Below are 21,101 nucleotides of genomic sequence, written 5' to 3'. Positions count from 1 at the left end.
AAGTTGAGTTTCAAAAGAGGGGCATTTTCCTATTTAGTTTGGGAAGAAGGGAAAAAGGCTAATTAATTTGGCTGAAAAGGGCAGAAGCCCATTTTGTCCCTGTGAATTGTGATGACTGATGAGCCAATGCATGCCTTAGTTCAAAATACGAATTGTTTATGAAAAAAATGTTTCTCCTTATGGACTTGTCTTAGGTACAATACATGCCTTAGATCCAATGCAATAGATCCATTGGAAAGATTATGTACATATCCAAAAGTAAAAACATGTTATTATCATGATGGGTTTAATGCAATTGAACATGAGATCCATGATTTGCACTCTCCTTATACTCATTGTCCTTTATTTATTTTCAAAAATTAGATAGTTACAATCAAAAATGGAGATTTGAACTATGAATGTCATGGATACATTAAGAGGTGTCAATTAAACAGTTAAGCAACAAGACTCCTAGCTTTTATTTGTTAACTTAACAATGTAATGATGATAGCATTCCTATAAGTATGGTGTATTTTTACCATTGTTGTGTTCTTGAACTCAGTTACTCAAATAAAATCTCAACAATGTATTCAAAATCGTCTTATGGATCATTGCATTGGATGAGATTTTGCACCCTTATATATAGATTTTTTTTTTTTAATTTTCTTTTTTCCTCTTTCTGTGTTTGTATGTGTTCACCCATTGATTGCTTCTTCTCTTCTTCTCTTTTAATAATTTGATAATTGATTGAGAGAACTTAAATCCTTAACATCTTCATTAATTGGAAATGTCAATTAAGCTACAAAATTCATGGTATTAATTGTTTCTTTTAGATTTATGTGATTAGTTTATGCAGTCATCCCTTTTCATGATATAAAATTTTCAACCATGTAAGTAAAGATCTGATAGAAGCCATTTCGAAGAAAAGCTCCTTACTAACATAAATGATAAGAAATCATATTCATAACCACAAGAACCATTACGAGAATACTAAAACTCACATATCCACGACCCCTAAAATGACACAAATAAAACTTCATCTGAATCTCATAGACTAACAAGCCTGTAAAAAAGACTAAGAAAGAGAACCCAGATACATTCTAACGTATACAAAAAGTAAAACAGTACTGGTGCAAAGAATCATCCAAGCAAAGCTAGAAGAAAGAAGGATGGAAATGTGGCATCTCAACTCTCAAGGACTAGCGTAATAGTGCTTCACTTTGATGGAGGTGGGGAGAGGAAAGGAATTGTTGGGATTGTGGTCGGAATGGTCGGGATGGAAGGAATTGTGGTTGGGATGGTGGGCAGTGGATTGGCTGGGAGAGGAGGTAGTGTCACCTTGGGAACTGTGGGCATGGTTGGCAATGTTGGGACCTGGGTGCTTGGCAATGGTGGCAGTGTGGACTTTGGAAGAGTTGGTTGATTTGGCAGTGTTGGCAATGGGTTGGTAGGCAATGGTGGCAATGTGGTGGTTGGTAATGTTGGCTGAGGTGGGACTTGGGCGCTTGGAAGTGGTGGCAATGTGGGCTTTGGCAGAGTTGGTTGAGCCGGCAATTTTGGCAAAGGAGTGCTAGGCAGTGGTGGCAATGTAGCTTTAGGTAGTGTGGGAACTGATGGCAGAGGAGGCAATGTAGGCTTTGGCAGAGATGGGATTGTAGGCAGTGTTAATGCTGTGGGTGGTGCGGTTGGTGTGTCCAGAAGGTAACGAGCCGCGAGGCTCACATCGATGCTTGAGAATGACAATGCTATGATTATAGACAGAAGAAAACAATGCTTAGAAAAAGCCATGGTTTAAATGGTACGAGCTAGTTCACTTCTAGTATCGGCAATGGCAAGTGGTGTTAATTGAAGAAAACTTATACTCTGGTGTATTTATAGAGGCCAAATTCTAAAGGATTTTGAGGACTACGTGAGTTTGATGAAATGTAGTTGTAGGGAGAAACATCGGTTAGTTCACCTTCCAAGATAGGCAAATTGGAGCAAAACTAGTACTAACTAATCTAGAAAGACATATGGCATGAAAATTGATATTCACCTTTATGAAATCAGACCAACCTTTTTTATGGCTCATTAAAATATGTCAATTGAGTTATTGAACGAATTTTGGACCAACAAGTTTGAAGTAGGGTCGACTAGGAAGTTTACTTGTCCAAATGGACTATGACTTCTTGTGACACAAATATAGTCTTACATTAAATGAATAGATCTTGCAAAGGTGGAAATCAAGTCTGCAGAATTAATTAATCAAAATATCCATAAGTCTAGAATTTTATGCTTTATGGTGGAATTGGACAACATGTAGTTGGCTAATTCCCAACCAAGAACAGATGGTCACCTAAACTAGACGGTCAACCAAATATATTTTATCTGTTACATACAACATATATACACTTCAATTTTGTTACAATGTCCTTCTAATTGCACTCTAATTAATTTGATGAAAAATGTTATTAAATTTTAAATATATTCTAATTTTTTGCTAAATGTTTTTTCAAGTGTAAAATGAGTTAAGTTGAACCAAGTATTAAGTGTTCGTTTGGAAACAATTTATCTAACTTTTTGCTGAAAGTATTGTAGATAAAAAGTAAAAATTAAATAAAATAAATATATGACACACTTGGAACCCACAAATAATAGGAAAAATAAGCAAAAATAAAATAAAATAAGTAGGTGACTCACATGGACACTGCAAATAGTAGGAAAAATATGCAATAAGTTGGCATATAAGTGCACCCCAAATGGACACTAAATGCTCAAAGTTTGCTCATTTAATTTTATTTCGAATACAAGTTGATCAGCTCGAGCTAAATACCAAACAAAATTACTTATTCAAGTTTGGTTTATTTACTTGTTGATCAAGCTCGAGTTTGTTTGTGAGCTACGTGATTAACTTATTCTTTTTTGATATATAGTATGAACATGATTAACATTTTTATTTTACACCTTCACAAATCTAGAATTTTTACCATAGCTATTTGTATAATCAATAAACTACAAATAATAATTTGATACCATATGAATCTATTTAATAATTTATATAGTCGAATCTCAAGTTTATGTAAGTATATTTTTAGACAAGTATACATAAAAATATAATATTCATGAACACATCATTATTTTTGAGCTTGACTTATTTAATAAACTTGGACTTAAACTTAACTTGTTTGCTAAATAAACTAACAATAATAAATATTTTCCCAAATTAAACTCGAGCTGTTTAGTTCATTTACGCCCAATTCAAACTACGCCAAGGTATCAGGTTCATATCTCATTACTAACTTGCCAACTTTGAGGGTCCCTTAAGTGCTCTCCCCAAGGCAACAGGAAGTGATATTAATTTCTTTGCTTTCGCTACATAAGCCCGCTTTGTGAAGTTGTTGTAATCATTTGCTTCAATGGCATCTAAGATCTGTCGGTACAACAACAACGATGACCATACTGCCCATCGACTAGCTAAGTTGAGCTCTGAAACCCCCTTCTCGGCTTCATCGTAGAACATCCTAGCTCGCTTTATCTGGCCCTTCATGAAACTACGCCATTTATCGGTCACTTTCCCACAAAATATGTCATCATCTGACAGGCCAGCTTGTGCTAGTTCATCTTGTGGGAGATAAATTCTTCCTCTGATAGCACTACAAAGTAGAAGGTGTAAGTGTTTTTGTATATAAAATATAAAATAAAAACCTATAAAAGACCACAAAATATTTAAAGAAAAATTACATTTTACTACTCTAAACTATATCCTATAGGGCTATAAAATGAATGAAATTGTTCCTGAACAGCTTAAATTTGGTTCATGACTATTGTTTGAACTCAGTCACTAACATAATGAAATAGACTTCAACTCAAATTTAAATCTCAATTATACAAGAATTAATCTTTAAAAAAAAAAGGTTCGGTTTCATATGTTTGTGAACACTAAAAGATAATCTTATGCAATTAACATGATGAACAACTTAAATATTCATTTTGATTAAATCATTACTATTGAAGTGTAAATGAATTAATTAGTAGTTTTGGTGACTAATATGCATTATCAAAGGTATAAAATATAATTAAGGTTTAAGTAAAAAATTGTAATATATAAATTAATTTATTTAATCAATTCAATATATATAGTTCGTTTGGGAAACTACCAAGCTAAACTTTAAACCTAAAAATATAACTTGGAAATAAACTCGACCTTAATAACAAAGTAAACACACACACACACACATATATATATATATATATATATATATATGAAAATGGGAAGATGTGTATATCTGCGCTATAAGAACCTTACTCTTCTCCCACGTCTCTGAGTATGTTGGTGAGTTGATTAGCAATTCCAAGGGCTAATGCAGCATTGTAAACACTCTCTATTGAAGCCTTTGATTTTGGTGCTATCCCTATCACTGGAACACTCATAAGCCCCACAGTGCCGGCAACATGGTAGCAGTAAAGGTAGAGCTCATCGAAGTTCTCGTACCTTGATTTTGTCAAGTCTAACTTCATTCCTTCTATCATGTCTTTGAAAGGCTGTCCAATGAAACAAGTTACAGTGAATTGGTCAATCTGAGCACCTCATATGTGCTGTCTAATATTCAAGTGTGCCAGTTTGTTTAGAGCATTCGCAGGTGCAAAATTTGTTGTCCTATTCATATTATATTATTTATTTTACACTATATTTTATTAACGAATATCCTTAAAATATTTTTCTTGACTTTTTTAATTATTTATCTTTTTTCACACATAACAATCATTATTGACTCTCTTCCTTTATCCTCAAGATGCATAAGTAAAGAAATACTAAAAACTTAAATGCAAATTGAATAATGTCAATTTAAATTTATACGGTAATTATATCAAACTTGTAAATTTACACAATTATATACTGACATTTTTAGGCAAAAACATGTAAATTTTACATTTTTTTTTCCTATTATACATCTATTGATGTGAGTGCTTTAAGCCATTTGGAATATACCTGTATATCAATAGGGTACTTTGATGCAGTATCAGATAGAGCAACATCATACACATCACACGGTCGACCTTCAAAAATATCATTTAATCTCTTCTCCCATCTTTCTAGATCCTTGGGTGTGGTGTATGTAGCATTAGGCCCATCCACAAGCTCGTCAGTTCTCCTGCACCACACTACAGAGAAGAAGACATGCCATCCTTTCAATCAACACTTCTAATTATCTAACTCTAGCTATTAGAGCGTTGGTTATCACACATACATTGTACATATATACAAATTGGTTTTTAACTGAAATCGTGACTGTGTGTATATATAAGAGTAATTTCTGGTCTTAATATATGTACATCAGCTTTTAACACTTTTCATGTTTTAAAGGTAGGTGGACATCAATTTTTTGTCTTTTTAAATGTTTACTACAATTGTGGATATCATATGATAGAGTGAGTATAAAAGAATATTATTTACTGTAATATATAAGCACTAGTTATTTAAACAGTAGCCAGAGCAAAGTAAAACATGAAGCTCAGGTGATATAGGCTCCGCCAAATACCACTAATCGCCCAAAAAGCTCTTCGCAATTCTGGCATCATGAGTAATGTACCTGAAAATCGCACATGAGAAGCTCAGTTCAACAGTATTTCCCCAATTATATTTTAAAAGTAATTTATAATGCATCAATTAAAAATGAACATAAGTTAATTTCAAAAAATGTACTCACAGTCATAGTTGAAAGATTTTTTTTTTTTTTTTTGGTTGGAGAAAACTGAAAAAGTTAAGACTTAATGGCTTGTTTGAATTGAGAGAAACTAGAGTAGAATTGGCTGAAAATTATATTAATTTCTAGTCAACTCTACTCTAATCCTCTCTGCTCACCCTCCCCCCCCCTCCAAAAAAAAATCCAAACAAGCTATAAGAATGCATGATGCTTATGGTGGTGGTTGTTGTCGTCGTTCTTTTTTTTTTTCATAAATAATAGGTTGCTTTGTCTAATCTTCCTAAACAGGAATATATTTAATCAGTTTATTTATTGAAAATTAGTTAAAATATAAATATATATACCACAAAAAAATATATAAATTTTAAAAATTTATTTACATATAGTTAAACTAAAAAGTTTTTTTTAGGGGGAAAAAACTTTCTTTCTCTTTTAGTTTTCATTGTAGATAAACCGCCTAATAATTCCATTATATATATGTTGAACAACATTAGAATTTATTTATTTTTAATAGATATGGTAGAATTTAGAATGTGAACCTTCAAACAAGCACTAATATAATTATCAGAATTGCAAAAGGATCACACTAAAATGAATTATATATATATTGGCAATCAGAATAATAACTACAAAGTTCTAAAATTTTGCATCTTATCTCTCACATGTAACGACCAAAAAGATGAGTCTCAGCAATCAACAAAAGACTTTGGAAAGAAAATCGCGCGTTTAGGCTCCCAAAATGCGGAACCAACCAGAGTCAGAGTGGACTTAGAAAAAATCTTTCTTTCTTTATGGATCGAAAACAGATGCTATAGTCTTTAAACCTGCAGAAAAGAGTAAAACAAAATCAAATTATTATTATTTTGCAAAGACATAGTCTTTTTGGTTAAGAATCCAAAATCTTTTTGTTTAAGAAGTATAATTAAAATATAGAATACACATATATAATTACTGACGTATATATTTAAAAAGAGTAATTAATTATAAAATATTCCAATAATATATAAATGTGTATTATATCCTTTCACATATTAGTAAGTTTGTAATTAAATTCAATATGGAACCTACAATTCAAATAAGAAGGAGGAGTTGGGCCGAGTAATGTAGGCTTGTCACCAAGTGGGGCCACAAAAGTGGTTGAATCTATGTTGTTTCTCACCCCAAAAAAAATAATAATAATAATAATAATAATAGAGAAAAGAAAAATAAGGAGAACGCAATTAATGCATTCTCAAAATATTCTATAATTTTCCCTTTAAAAGTAACAATCTTTTTTAATAGATGGTTATGCTGGAAATTTTTTATAAGGAATCTCTCTTTTTTTTTAATAGATGGTTGAATCTCTCTTTTTTTTTATAAGGAAAATTATGAAAAGTTTATTTGTTTTCTTATGTTTAAAAACATTAGAAAATGTTTGATTGTGATCTTGAAATAAGATTAAAAATGATAGCGATCAAGGAATCAGTTAGTTGAACAGCATGGATCACGATGATATTGAGGGCCTGAAAGATAAGAAATAGAAGGTTAGAGGAGACCGGGGTTGGCCGGTCAAAACTCCTCCGATGATGAAGTTAGTAACTCTCCTCTTAATAGAAAAATATTGTCTGTAAAGAAGAAATACTCTGCCTTTTCTTGTCGGAGACTCATCTCTATTTATAGGTTTAGGGAGCGGTTATCCGTTGGATAACCTCCCCCAATTTTACGGGGTCCGGAGTGTACAGTTTGATAACCGCTATAACGGTTATCTTTGTCAAAACTGTCTTGCCCTCGTCCTGAGTGCTTCCTGGACGAGACTCTATGGACGACAGTAATGTAGCCTACCTTGCAAAATTAGGACGACGTAACCTTTTCATGGACGACATCCATGGACGAGTAAGGAGTTGGCTTTTTGGACACCATCAGTTGCCCCCTCGTCCATAGGTGTCGTCTTAAGGATAATTTGGGGGATTTTCAAAAATGTGTACTGTATGCCACATGTCAAAATCTGACTGATGAACTGATGCGCTTGGTTCAACTTTCGAGATCTATGCCACGTGGCGCACTTTGGTTGGCTGCGTCATTTCGCATCCCAAAGTTTTCAGCTTATAAATAGTTGAATTCCTCCAGTGCCCTTTACATTTCTGAGATTTCCCTCCCTGAGCGTCCTCGTCTTAGATCCTCGTCTAGAAGCATCATCTCGTCCTTAGTTCCCTCGTCTAGATTTCAGGTATTTCTTTACTTCTCGTTCTCAGATTTTAAGTTTTCTAAAATGTCTGAGACCATTCTTTCCTCGTCTAGCAATAGTTTAGGCAAAGCCATAGACGAGTATCATGACCCAAGTAGTTTTAGTGGCTCTAGTGATAATAGTAATAGTACTAGTAGTGGAGGGAACACCACGGACGAGTATGTGTCCGGCGTCCCTGGGGTACCTTTAGACGTTCTTCAAGGACTCAAGACGAGGAGTGAGTCTGGATCCCAGGCAGGTACAAGTGCCCCCTCATCCACAGTTCAGGACGAGGTTGAGGTAGTGTATAGCTGTGCCATAGGAGTAGAGTCCAAGACGGATGATAGGAGATTAGTTTTGCTTAAGAAATGGTACCAAATCCCAGACGACCTCAATCCTAGGTTAGCAGTTCGTAGGGAGTGGTGTTGTCAACCTCGTTTTGGGGTAGGTATTTACGAAGCCTATCTTTTAGATGGACTTAGGTTACCTTTAAATGCTTTTGCCAGAGAGTTACTCACTAGGTTAGGTATAGGTGTTTGTCAGCTTAACCCCAATGCGTGGAGGTTAGTAGTCTCCATGCAAGTTTTGTGGAGGGAGGTCTTTGAGGGGAACCGTCCTCTGACTGTAGACGAGTTCCTCTACTGTTATAAGCCTTCTGAGATCAATCAGTCCCTTGGCTTTTATCAATTCACAGCCAGAGGGAAAGATTATAGATTGATTAAGTCCATAGTTTCCTCGGATAGGAACTGGAAGACGGAGTTCTTCTTCGTCTCAGGTTTCTGGGTTGGACGCCCACTCGAGGTTTCTCAAGACCCATTTCCTCCCTACACAGGAGAGTTAGGGAACCTTCGTCCTGAAGGTATGCTTGTGTTTGTTATTTTACTGTGTTGTAATTATCCTTGTAGACGGCTAAATAATAAATTTTTTTTTTTTTTTTTTTTTAGGTGCTGGACGACCTCATCTGGACAGGTTTCATATTGAAAGAATTCAAAAGGTTCGTCTATACACGAATAGGGCTTTCCATTCTTTGGTAACCCTCCAACGTCTTGCCACTTGGGGTTTGGGTCCCAACCCGTCCAGTGAAGCCCTTGCACATGAGCTCACCACTCGTAGACATAAGTCTTGTTTCCTTTTTTTTCCTTTCCTTTTTTTACTTAATATTTTTAACACCCCTTCTTTTTTTCAGGAATAGCTACAATGAAGGAGAACAAGGGTAAAGAAGTTGTGAACGAGGCTGCTGTCACTGGGCAGGACGCACCTCAGTCTCACCCGTCCGTAGGTGAGAAAAGAAAAAACCTATCACTGGGAGTTGACCTAGGCAATCTTCCCAGCAGGCGCAGGGAGAAAAAGGTCAAACATAAGTCGTCCAAGCCCAAAGACGTTCAACCTGCGCCTACTCCTGTTCATGAGCCTAACGACGTCCAGATCCTTGATTCTGAGCCCAAAGATTCACCCATGCAAGTCCCATCCATAGTCAAGACGCCGTCCACGTCTCAGCCTTCTCCCCAAGCACCTTAATACCTCATTGGGAACGAGGATCTGGCTTGGGAAAGATTTAAGATGGCTGTGACTGATGCGGACGTGTCTGCTTGTTACAACATGTCTTTGAAGGACTTTGAGCATTTTGGGGTGCACGATCTTTTCAAGGTATGTACGTTTACTTGGTGTTTTATTTTGTCTCGTCCTCTCTGATAAGCTTCCTAACTAAACCATTATTCAGGCCATGTCCAAGTTCATTGCTGCGTCCAGGCAAGCAACTAATCTGGACAAGACGAGGGTCTTGTTAGAGAAGAGAATCAAGGAAGTGAAAGACGAGAGCAAACGCTGGGCTGAGGCAGCTGCTAAAGCCAACGAAGGGGCAAAGGAGCTGCAAAATCAAATTGAAGAGATGAAGACTGATGTTGTGGAGAAGGAAACTCGTCTTGATCACCTGCAAAAGAAGAATGACGAGCTGAGTGATCTTCTCAAGAAGGCCAAGGAAGACGCGGTTGCAGAGTTCAAGGCGTCCAAGCAGTTCACTGATCTGCTGGATACTAACTATGCGGCTGGATTTGAGGACTTCAGGATGGACGCCGTCGAGAACTTCCCCAACATTGACTTCAGCTCTATTAAGCTCAATCTTAGTGGTGCCCCTACCAGCTCCCTCCTCCAGACGAGCTCAGAAGACGTTAATGTGGAGGATGACGCTACAACCCAGCCACTTCAGGACGAGCAAAACAAAGATGCCCCACCAGCCTGATGCCTTTTTTTTTTTAATTTAATTTTAAGACTTGATGTAACTTTTTATTTACCTCGTCCTTAGTTTATGGACTAGTTATCATGTAACTTAAGGGTGTTTGGACGTTGGTCGTCCTCCCTTTAAACACTTGTGTTTTCTTTTTTTTTGTTATATCAAGGACGAAAGTTATGCTTTTGCTTTAAAATTTCTTCTCGTCTATGAGGGTGATCTTGTGAAATGCTTGGAACTTTATACTCGTCTTGGAGAAATCCCAAATGTCAGCATCACCCATCTTGAGACTTCGCCTCTTTTTTTATTATTTCTCTAATGCAAGACTTTACATTTGTCCATGAGCTTAATTGCTCTGGAACGTTCTTGGTTAATTAACCAGAACATCGTCCTTGCATGTATTCGTCCATGTGTGGACGTGTAAATCTCACGTTTCAGTTGAGCTTTGTGGACGTATTATTGTTCGTCCGTGTTGTGGACGTATTATCTTCCATCCCGTCTACTTTAGGGACGGATGTTCTGTGGACGTGCCATTTCATGGAAACTTTTCTCGTCTACACTTGGGCGTGCATACATTTCCCTTGTTTGTCGAAGTTAAATCCCCGCGTCCGGAGATTTTCCTCGTCTTGGGCTTTTCAGCCTTGTGGTGAGTTAATTGGAACGAAAATAGCTTGGAGACTTAGAAATTTACACAATACTTTGTATATAACATAAACATTGTTTTCAGGTAAGGCATATACATATATTTATGCCTTTTTTATTAAGTACAAGCTCCATAAGTTCGTCCATAAACACCACAACATAAATAGTAAAGCCTTAACTTCGTCCACAACACACTAAATATAAATAGTAAAATAGTAGTTCCTAACACAACATTCAATATAAGTAGAATAAGTCGTCAGACAAGGTCCAGCCTCGTCTATGGCCATACTTCCGTCTAGGCTGACTTTTACTGATAGTACCTCCTCAAGTGCTCCACGTTCCAAGGGTGCTCCAGTTTCCTCCCGTCCAGGGCCTCCAAGTAGTAGGATCCTTGCCTTTTACAGTTGATAACTCTGTAGGGTCCTTCCCAATTCGGGCCCAATTTCCCATGTGCTGGGTTCTTGGTTGCCAAAGAGACCTTTCTTAGGACGAGATCTCCTATGTTGAAACGCCTAGGCTTCACCATTGCGTCATATTGCCTAGCCATGAGGTTCTTGTACTTTGTTGTTCTGTATTCTGCGTCTGCCCTTACCTCGTCTACTAGATCAAGGTTCAAACGGAACTGCTCCTCATTGTCCTTATCTTTATACATCATCACCCTGTGATTGACCATGTGTACTTCTGCCGGTATGACTATTTCGCTTCCATAAGTTAGCTTGAAAGGAGTTTCCCCCGTAGGGGTTCTCACCGTCGTCCTGTAGGCCCATAGAACACCAGGTAACTCCTCTGGCCATACCCCCTTTGCCCCCTCAAGCCGGGTCTTGATGATTTTCAACAAGGATCGGTTTGCCACTTCAGCTTGACCATTTGCTTGAGGATGAGCGGGTGAGGAATAGTGATTCTGTATTCCAAAGTGTGCGCAGAAGTCCCTAAAGAGTGCGTTGTCAAATTGTCGTCCGTTATCAGATACCAATACCTTGGGCACTCCGAATCTGCATACAATGTTCTTCCACACAAAATGCTTAACATTTTGTTGTGTGATCGTCGCCAGCGGTTCAGCTTCCACCCATTTTGTGAAGTAATCGATGCCCACAACTAGAAATTTCATCTGCCTTATGCCCTGAGGAAAGGGACCCAAAATATCTAGTCCCCATTGTGCAAAGGGCCACGGTGCCATCATCGGGGTGAGGTACTCTGATGGTTGTCTGGGGACGTTGCTAAATCGTTGACATTGGTCGCAGACCTTGACGTACGCTTTAGCATCAGCTTGCATATTTGGCCAGTAATACCCGCACGGACGACCTTAGAGACAAGGGACCTGGCTCCGGAGTGATTGCCACATGCTCCTTCATGAACTTCCCTCAGCACGTAGTTTGCTTCGTCCGGAGCCAAGCACCTAAGATAGGGTTGAGAAAAGCCCCTCTTGTATAACACTTCGTTCAGAAGTAGATATCTAGCCGATCTCACCCTCAGCTTCCTTGCTTCGTCTTTCTCTTCTGGTAGCTGTCCGTCTTTCAGGTATGATATAATCGGGGTCATCCAGTTTCCTCTATTTTCCACCTGTTGTACTTCTGGAATATCTATGCTTGGCATGTACTAAATTTGGTCAGATTCGTCCATAAATTCACTTGCCGAGGCTTCTTTCGCTATAGTATCAGCTTCCACGTTTTCCTCCCTTGGGATTTGGACGAATTCAGCTTTTTCAAATCTCTTCATTAGGTGCATCACCCTATTAAGGTATTTCCTCATCCGTTCCTCTTTTGCTTCGTACATTCCATTTACTTGCCCCATGACCAACTGAGAATCTCCCAGGACGAGTATAGACTTGGCTTCCACAGACTTAGCCAATTCTAGCCCTTTGAGAAGGGCTTCATACTCGACTTCATTCTTAGTTGCTTGGTACTGTAGACGAACCTTGTGCCTCAGTTTGTCTCCTTCTGGGGACTGTAAAACCACACCAATCCCACCTGCATACTTTGTGGATGATCCATCCACATGGACGACCCACCTACCATTGTCTTCTGTCTCGTCATGACTTGGGGTAAATTCCGCAATGAAATCTGCTAATGCTTGAGCTTTTATGGCATGCCTTGGTTGATATCTGATGTCAAATTCGCTGAGCTCGACGGCCCACTGAATCAATCGTCCAGCCGCTTCCAGTCTGTTCATCGCCTTCTTGAGTGGATGATCCGTCATGACATTAATGACATGGGCCTGGAAATGCCTTAGCTTCCTGGAAGCGGTGATCAATGCGAAGGCTAACTTCTCCATTTGTGGATATCGTCCTTCTGCTCCCCTCAATGCCTTACTCGTATAGTACACGGGCCTTTGCACTTTACCTTCTTCCCTTATCAGTGCTGAACTTACGGCATACGGGGTTACCGCCAAATACAAGTATAATTCCTCTCCCACTACTGACGGACTCAACAATGGAGACTTGGTAAGGTATGCCTTCAGATCCTCAAAAGCTCTCTGACACTCGTCGATCCATTCGAATGCTTATCTAAGAACTTTAAAAAATGGCAAACATTTGTCAGTGGCTTTAGAGACAAACCTGTTGAGTGCAGCGACTCGTCCAGTAAGAGATTGGATCTCCTTTGTATTCTGCGGAGGCTTCATGTCTAGTATTGCTTGAATTTTGTCAGGATTCGCTTCAATCCCCCTGTGGGAGACCATAAAGCCAAGAAATTTCCCTGATGATAATCCGAAAGCACATTTACTAAGATTCAGCTTCATGTGATACTGCCTCAGCGTGTCAAATGTTTCTTGCAGGTCGTCTAGATGCCTTCCTTCGTCCTGGCTCTTTACCAGCATGTCGTCTACATAGACTTCCACATTCCGCCCAATCTGCTGTCGAAACATGTGATTGACCAATCTCTGATATGTGGCCCCTGCATTCTTTAGGCCGAACGGCATCACCTTATAACAGAATAAGCCTTGACTAGTGACAAAGGATATTTTCTCCTGATCTGCCTCGTCCATCCTTATTTGATTGTATCCTGAAAAAGCGTCCATGAAACTAAGCAACTTGTGGCCCGCAGTTGAATCCACCAATTGATCAATGCGTGGCAGTGGATAACTATCCTTTGGGCAAGCCTTGTTCAAGTCGGTAAAATCCACGCACATTCTCCACTTTCCATTTGCCTTCTTGACCATTACAACATTTGCCAACCAGTCTGGGTAGTACACTTCCCGGATAAACCTCGCCCCCATCAGTTTTTGAACTTCGTCTTTGATAGCATCATTTCTCTCAGGGGCAAACACCCTCTTCTTTTGCCGTACTGGCTTGGAGGAAGGGCATACATTCAGTCAGTGGGTAATGACACTAGGGTCTATACCCGGCATGTCCTCATGACTCCATGCGAACACATCAATATTTTTCTTCAAAAAGTGGACGAGGTCCTCCTTAATCTTCTCTTCTAGATCTGCTCCAACCCTGGTACACTTCTCAGGGTTTTCTTCGTCCAGGGAAATGTCTTCTAATGCTTCGGTAGGCTCTGCTACCATTCTCCTTTCTTCAATATTCATGGCTTGAATTTGCTCGTCCATGGCCAACATGGCCAAGTAACATTCTCTTGCTGCCAGTTGATCCCCTTGCACCTGCCCTACTCTGTGTTCTGTTGGAAACTTAACTGATAGGTGGTAAGTAGAGGTAACAGCCTTCCAACTATTCAAAGTTGGTCGTCCAATTATGGCATTGTAGGAGGACGGACAATCTACCACAAGGAAGTTCACATCCTTGGTGACTTGTCGTGGGTATGCCCCCACTACCACTGACAAGGAAATGGTACCCACGGGTTGTACCTTCATGCCACCAAAACCTACTAGGGGGGAGTTCACTGGACGGAGCCAGTCTCGTCCTAGCCTCATTTGTTGAAAAGCTGGAAAATACAAAATGTCCGCCGAGCTTCCGTTGTCTACAAGCACCCTTCTAGTTGTGTAGTCGGTAATCATTAAGGTGATAACGAGAGCATCATCATGGGGGTGATGAATTCTCTCAGCGTCTTCGTCCGTGAAGGTTATCGTTGCTTCGTCCGTAGTCCTTGCTCTCGGTGATCGTCCAAAAAGCTGGACACTCTGCACTACCTTCAAATATGCTTTCTTGGACTTGGATGACTGGCCTGTCGAACTTCCCCCTATAATGACTCTTATTTCTCCGAGTGGTGGCCGTGATGATTCTTCCATTTTTCCTTTCATTTTCTCGTCCCTGTTATCTCGTCCAAGGAAATTCTTCAGCTTCCCTTGCCTGATGAGATTTTCTATTTGCTGCTTTAAATCAAAACACTCGTCTGTATCGTGACCATGATCCCTGTGGAAGCGGCAATACTTGTTCCGATTGCGTTTGTTGGGATCTCCCCTCATTTTCTCCGGCCACTTCAAGGAAGGATCATCCTTGATCTGCATTAAGACCTGCTCAAGTGGGACGTTCAAAGAGGTATACTGCTGGTTCCGTGCTGAAGAGCCCGGCTTCTTAATGTCTCGGTCTTTCCTGTCTTCCGTCCATCCCTTCTTTGGACGAAGGCCTTGCTCTAAGTGGCGACCGGGATTCGCGTCTACTCTCTCAGACCTCTTCCTCTTCTTAGCAATGATTGCGTCCTCTGCATTCATAAAATTTTGTGCCGAATGGACAAGTTCTGCCATAGACTGGGGTTCTTTTTCATAGAGTTTGTGAATGAACAGATCCGAATTCACCCCATTATGGAAAGCCGCCAACAAGAGCTTATCATCTGCTTCGTCCACACTCAGGGCCTCTCTGTTGAAACGGGTGATGAACGACCGTAAACTCTCGTTCTCTCCCTACTCTATGGTCAATAGGCTGGACGAGGAACGCTTATGTCTTTGTCCTCCTATGAAGTTGTTAACAAACAATTTGCTCAACTCTTCAAAAGAACTCACCGAATTCGAGGGTATTTTGCTGAACCAAACTCGTGCTGGGCCCTTGAGGGTAGTAGGGAATGCTCTGCACATTATTTCGTCTGGAACCCCTTGGAGATGCATGGTGGTCTTGAAGGTAGCAATGTGATCGAACGGGTCTCGTGTTCCGTCGTACGAATCCAGAGAAGGCATCTTAAACTTCGATGGTAGAGGGTGACCGTTGATGGAAGCCGTAAAGGGGGAATCAATTCAGTGGACCAGGTCTTCTATAGGATTTGTCCTTCTCATATTTTCTTTCATTTCCTCCATGACTCTTCTCATCTGGTCCATCTCTTCCTTCAAATGTGGCACCGCTCGTGAAGTGGTACCTCTTAATTGACTTCCAATCTCAGTGTTCTCTCTGTCATCACGACTCTGCGTTTGTCCTCCACCCTCACGTTCTTCATGCGTCTGCCTCCTTAGATTAATCTCCATTCTTAATTCTTGGTTTTGGCGAGTCAACTCCGCCACTGCGGCCGCCATGGATTGTACGTTTTGGACAGATGAATTCTGCATGACCGGTGCGGATTGGCGATCACGGTGAGGGTTGCTGGAAGCATCTCTGCTTCCCTGACGGCCTGGGCTGGTAGCCCTCGATCTAGTCCGTACCATCAACTTTTTGTCAAAGAGAAGAATGACTTCCCAAAGACGGCGCCAAACTGATAGCGATCAAGGAATCAGTTAGTTGAACAGCACGGATCACGATGATGTTGAGGGCCTGAAAGATAAGAAATAGAAGGTTAGAGGAGACCGGGGTTGGCCGGTCAAAACTCCTCCGATGATGAAGTTAGTAACTCTCCTCTTAATAGAAAAATATTGTCTGTAAAGAAGAAATACTCTGCATTTTCTTGTCGGAGACTCATCTCTATTTATAGGTTTAGGGAGCGGTTATCCGTTGGATAACCTCCCCCAATTTTACGGGGTCCGGAGTGTACAGTTTGATAACCGCTATAGCGGTTATCTTTGTCAAAACTGCCTTGCCCTCGTCCTGAGTACTTCCTGGACGAGACTCTATGGACGACAGTAATGTAGCCTACCTTGCAAAATTAGGACGACGTAACCTTTTCATGGACGACATCCATGGACGAGTAAGGAGTTGGCTTTTTGGACACCATCAAAAAATATTGCCCTTTCTATGTCCCGAATAGGGGTGTCCAGAATTGACCGCGACTCGCCGGACCAACCAACCCGCCCGATCTCCACCCGATTTCAACCCGAACCAACGCTATCGCCGGTTAGTTTCGGGTTTTTGCGCCCTAGGCCCAACGTTGGTGGGTCGAGTGGCGGGTTCTCTTCTCCAAAACCCGAGCCACCTGACCTGACGGAGGTTATATACAAATCCGGCGAAATCGAGCTCAAATTCGAGGAGATCCAGCAAGTTCTCAACCATATTTGGTGAGATTTAGCTAGATCCGGCCATTCCGAACAGATTTCAACGATTTTGAGAAGAGGCTTGGCGATTTTGATGCAGATCTGGTGAGTTTATACATTTTTCGGTGACAATTTTTTAGATTCCGGTGCTTTTTTTTTTTTCAAATGTCGATGACTTTTAAAACTCCGGCAATGACCTGAAACCGACCGACAAACCCAATCTCCAAACGAGCCCAAACCCGAATCGACCGATTGACGCCGGTAGTCAGTTTTGGGTCACTCTTCTTTCCACCTGGAAACCGGCTAGTCGGGTTCGAGCTGGGTAGAAAACCAACCCGACCCGACTTGTGGACAACCCTAGTCCCGAACATCAAAAAATGAAGAAATTATTTTCTTAGAAACAAAATAGATTTCGATCACAAATAGTGTTTATTACACATATTTACACGGTTTTAACACACAACCCCAAAAAAAAAACAATGACTTTAAAGCCACAATTGTCAAATTAAAAATAGTGATTCAAGTTAGGGCTATCCACAAGTCGGTCCAGGTCGGGTTTGTACCCAACCTGTAATCGACCCGATCAAATCGGGTGGAGAAGTTTCAGACCTGCCACCAACCACGAAAAGCCACCAATCGAGTCGAATCGGGCTCAGGTGGGCGGCAATCGGCTTTGATTTCGATCGAAATACAAAGATCAAACACTGAAGTTTAATTCCTGAAGAACAAAATCAATAGATCTACAACCCAAAGAACATCCACAAATCCAAAGAACAAAAACCCAAAGAACAGATCCACAAATAACCGAACCTAAGAGATGAAATAGAAAGATTGAATTTGAGAGATGGAGGCGAAGACGAGCTGGGACGTTGCGGACGAAGAGCGAAGGTTGAAGACGAAGAGCACAGATCAATGACGGAGAGGCAAAGATCGACGACGAGCATGATCGGTGAAGGGTGAACATCGGCGAAGAGCAGAGATCATGAGACTGAGAGGAGAGAGTGAGAGTAAGAACTGAGAGTGAGATGATGATTTTGGAAAGTAAGGACTCAAACCTTTAAATCCATTTATATAGTGGTCGGGTCAGGTGGCTCGGGTATTGGAGGAAGAGACCCGCGCCCGATCTGCTGGAATCGGTTTTGAAAAGTAAGGACCCGCTATCGACCGCCGGAGTAGTCAGATCGGACAGCGGACAGTTCGGGTCCAATCGGTTTGGCCAGGTGGGTCGGATCTGCGGGTTGTCTAGACAACCCTAATTCAAGTTATGATTTTAATTATTTTTTGGAGTACGGGCAATATAGTTTGTAGGTAACAAATTAAACCCTAGAATGAAATACATACTAAGGTACAGAAAGAGCAAGTATATATACCCAAGTAAAATGTGTCGTCATGGTCGGCACAGAACTCTCTACACCTTTCATAAGCTTCATTCAAACGATTCCAATCAGTGGTAGTGGTACCATCATTCTCAACTGGTTTTTTCAGATCCAATTCACGCCCTCTCCTATGCTCTCTCACCATAGCTGCTTGCTTTAGCACCACTTCATACACCCTCTCCTCCGAGGATCTTGATAGGTTTGCAACTACCCTTGAATAAGCAGAAACCCCAGAAGAAAAACTAGGTTTAGAGCTCAACTTATTACTACTACACCTCCTTTGTGTGCAATAATTTCTGGGCAAAGAGTGATCACGAGCATTCACTCTGGGACAAACCACGCAAAGTACAGCAGACATCTCAACTCTCAAGAAAAGATAATCTTCTTAATATTTTTTTTGGATATGAGGTAGGCTCTTTGGATAAGGATAAGGTAACCGCTTTATAACAAATGCACGTGCATGCATATGTCACCACACCACTGACCAGTAGTTATGAACAGTAACATCGAAGAGTACGCATATACTCTCCTCAATGTGAACGACAATTTGCTACAGTATTTTTACTATTAACCGACGCACGTTTTTAATCCATTGGTGGTTATGAGGTTGTCAATCTACAAACGTTCTCACACGTACGTACTCGCAACTGTGGTAGGTCCTCCCAATTAATTGACATTTTCTATGGATATATTTGATTTAAGGGTGGGTTTATTTGGAGGTGGAATAGATGGATAAAAATTTTTGAAGAAAAAATATAAAAAAAAAAAAAAAAAAAAAAAAAAAAAAAAACTTTTTTGGGCAGGGGCGGCGTTACGTGCTGGGGCCTGGCAATTTTTTATTTTTTATTTTTTAAATTATATATATATATATATATAAAAAAATAAAAATAAAAATAAAAATTGTTTTGACTCCCCTAAAATAAATATTTGAACTCACCCTCACCTTAAATTTTGTTTAAATTCAGCTAAAATAAACTTGAATATAATCATTTTAATACTACTTTCACAATATTTTCACAATATATAATTAACTTCATAATGGAGGTTAAGTAACAAGTTGTAACTAGTTTTTACTTTGACTCACAACTGACATCACTTTTTTACCTTTCTTTTTTTGCTAATATATCACTTTTTTTTACCTACCTTTAACGACTTGTCACCTATATTTTATTGTGAAATTTTTGTGTAAGTGTTATGTCAACAGCACTACTCTTAAAATATTTAATTTTATAATAAAATTGTTCAAAATTTTGCTTATTCGTTAAAAAATAAATAAATAAATAAACATCCTATCTAGGACTTTGGCTTACTTTTCCAGTGACAGCAAAATGAAGCTATTTTTCCTTACACTTTTCTTCCTCATCAGTAAAAAATTACATTATCGTTCCAACCATCATATCTATATTTATATCTGTGATTATTTCCTCATTTTCTCTATCTCTCTATCTCTCTTTCTCCGTTCTCTATTTTTTTTAGCTTTTATCTTTGTTTAATCAAGTAGTTTACTTTTATCTCTGTTTGTTCCAATTCCAAGAGAGTGACCACATGTATAGTTAAAAAGTCATACACTTCAAAAGTAAAAATTTATATCAGTTTTTTTTTTCTTAGTTTCACATACTCCTAGTCCTACTCCTAGGTTTGTTATTATTCTTCTTTATCCACATACATATATAGTTACATTAAATTAGAGTAGAACTTCTATTTTGTATCAAAAAAAAAATTCTTCTTCTTTATCATATATTTTTATTTAATTAATATTACATATAAATATAATAAGTTATTATCCATTTAATGGTTGTTGTCTTACTAATCTTTAAACTATTAATAAAAATTTTAGACTATTATACGATATAGCTGTATTGTCTACTAAATTGTATTTATTTTGGATTATTGTATATAATATGGAAGTTGTATATATATATATATATATAAATTAATCATTTTATTTTTTAATCGCCTCATGACAAATTCCTAACTCCACCACTACTGACCCCCCTAGAAAAAAATTCTGGAGCCGCCACTGTTTTTGGGTGTGTTTGGTTGGGTGGGGAGGAAGGAAAATAAATGGTGAGGTCTAGGTGTTTTCTCCCTAAACTCACAAAAAAGTTTTCTTTCTAAAATGGAGAAAATGGGGATGTTTAATGGACAATTTTTTTTTTTTTTTTTGTGCTTTCCTGGGAAGCTATAGCCGGTGAAAATAGAAAAATACTATGTTTTGGCAAAATTTGTAACAAACTAGAACTATTTCGGAAATATTTAGCAACCTACCACTTTTTTAGTACTCGAATTTCACAAAATCTAGTTCAAAATAGAACTCGAGTTCAGTCAACTCAAGTTCATAGTGAGTCACTAGCATGATACTGCTGACCTGGAATTTGTGTAATTAAAAAAATAATGTGGAATTAAAAAAATAATGTGGTACTCGATATTACTGAAACCGAGTACTTCTTTATAGTACTCGAGCTTCATATAGTTGAGTACCTTGTTTTTCTTTTTCTTTTTTTCTTTTTTTCAATCTCCCGTAGGAACTCACTCTTGCATCTTCTCTCAAATTCACCATCTATTTATAGCCAAAGTTCAGCCGAAATATCAATAGTTACACCGACATGAAACTTGTCAAGTCAAAGAAAATGGCAAGCATTTATGGCCAAAGTGTCATCCATTTCAGCCAAAAGAAAAGAAGCATGAATTTGGTTTGCATGTCA

General features: G+C 39.1%; 3 protein-coding genes across 5 annotated transcripts in view; all 3 read right to left on the bottom strand.

Moving 5' to 3' along the window:
• LOC126696756 (phytoene synthase 2, chloroplastic-like) overlaps window positions 1–18,815 on the bottom strand; it is a 102,398-nt gene extending 83,583 nt beyond the window's left edge. The window contains exons 1-5 of one of the 3 annotated variants that reach the window (XM_050393457.1): window positions 18,391–18,811; window positions 5,499–5,549; window positions 4,949–5,121; window positions 4,265–4,500; window positions 2,998–3,602 (exon numbers count right to left, since the gene is read on the bottom strand). In XM_050393457.1, the coding sequence (XP_050249414.1) occupies window positions 3,254–3,602; window positions 4,265–4,500; window positions 4,949–5,121; window positions 5,499–5,549; window positions 18,391–18,754 (1,173 nt within the window). In that variant the 5' untranslated portion in view covers window positions 18,755–18,811 and the 3' untranslated portion in view covers window positions 2,998–3,253. Of the gene's footprint in view, window positions 1–2,997; window positions 3,612–4,264; window positions 4,501–4,948; window positions 5,122–5,498; window positions 5,550–18,390 lie in introns of those variants that run through there. The other 2 variants (XM_050393456.1, XM_050393455.1) reach the window with 2 other exon arrangements.
• On the bottom strand, window positions 895–1,809 carry LOC126696761 (protein PELPK1-like). Its single transcript, XM_050393465.1, has one exon. It carries the CDS (start codon window positions 1,765–1,767, stop codon window positions 1,195–1,197), a length of 573 nt encoding a protein of 190 aa, XP_050249422.1. The 5' UTR covers window positions 1,768–1,809; the 3' UTR covers window positions 895–1,194.
• LOC126696755 (uncharacterized) lies at window positions 6,245–18,069 on the bottom strand. The gene is made up of 2 exons (XM_050393454.1): window positions 13,290–18,069; window positions 6,245–6,487 (listed from the first exon to the last, which is right to left on the bottom strand). Exon 1 carries the CDS (start codon window positions 15,374–15,376, stop codon window positions 14,045–14,047), a length of 1,332 nt encoding a protein of 443 aa, XP_050249411.1. The 5' UTR covers window positions 15,377–18,069; the 3' UTR covers window positions 6,245–6,487; window positions 13,290–14,044.
• Window positions 18,816–21,101: the final 2,286 nt, after the last annotated feature.

The sequence above is a fragment of the Quercus robur genome, chromosome 8 (assembly GCF_932294415.1).
Source record: "Quercus robur chromosome 8, dhQueRobu3.1, whole genome shotgun sequence".
NCBI lineage: Eukaryota > Viridiplantae > Streptophyta > Magnoliopsida > Fagales > Fagaceae > Quercus > Quercus robur.
The sequence above is the reverse complement of the archived record's forward strand: the minus strand, read 5'-3'. Positions and strand labels throughout refer to the sequence as shown.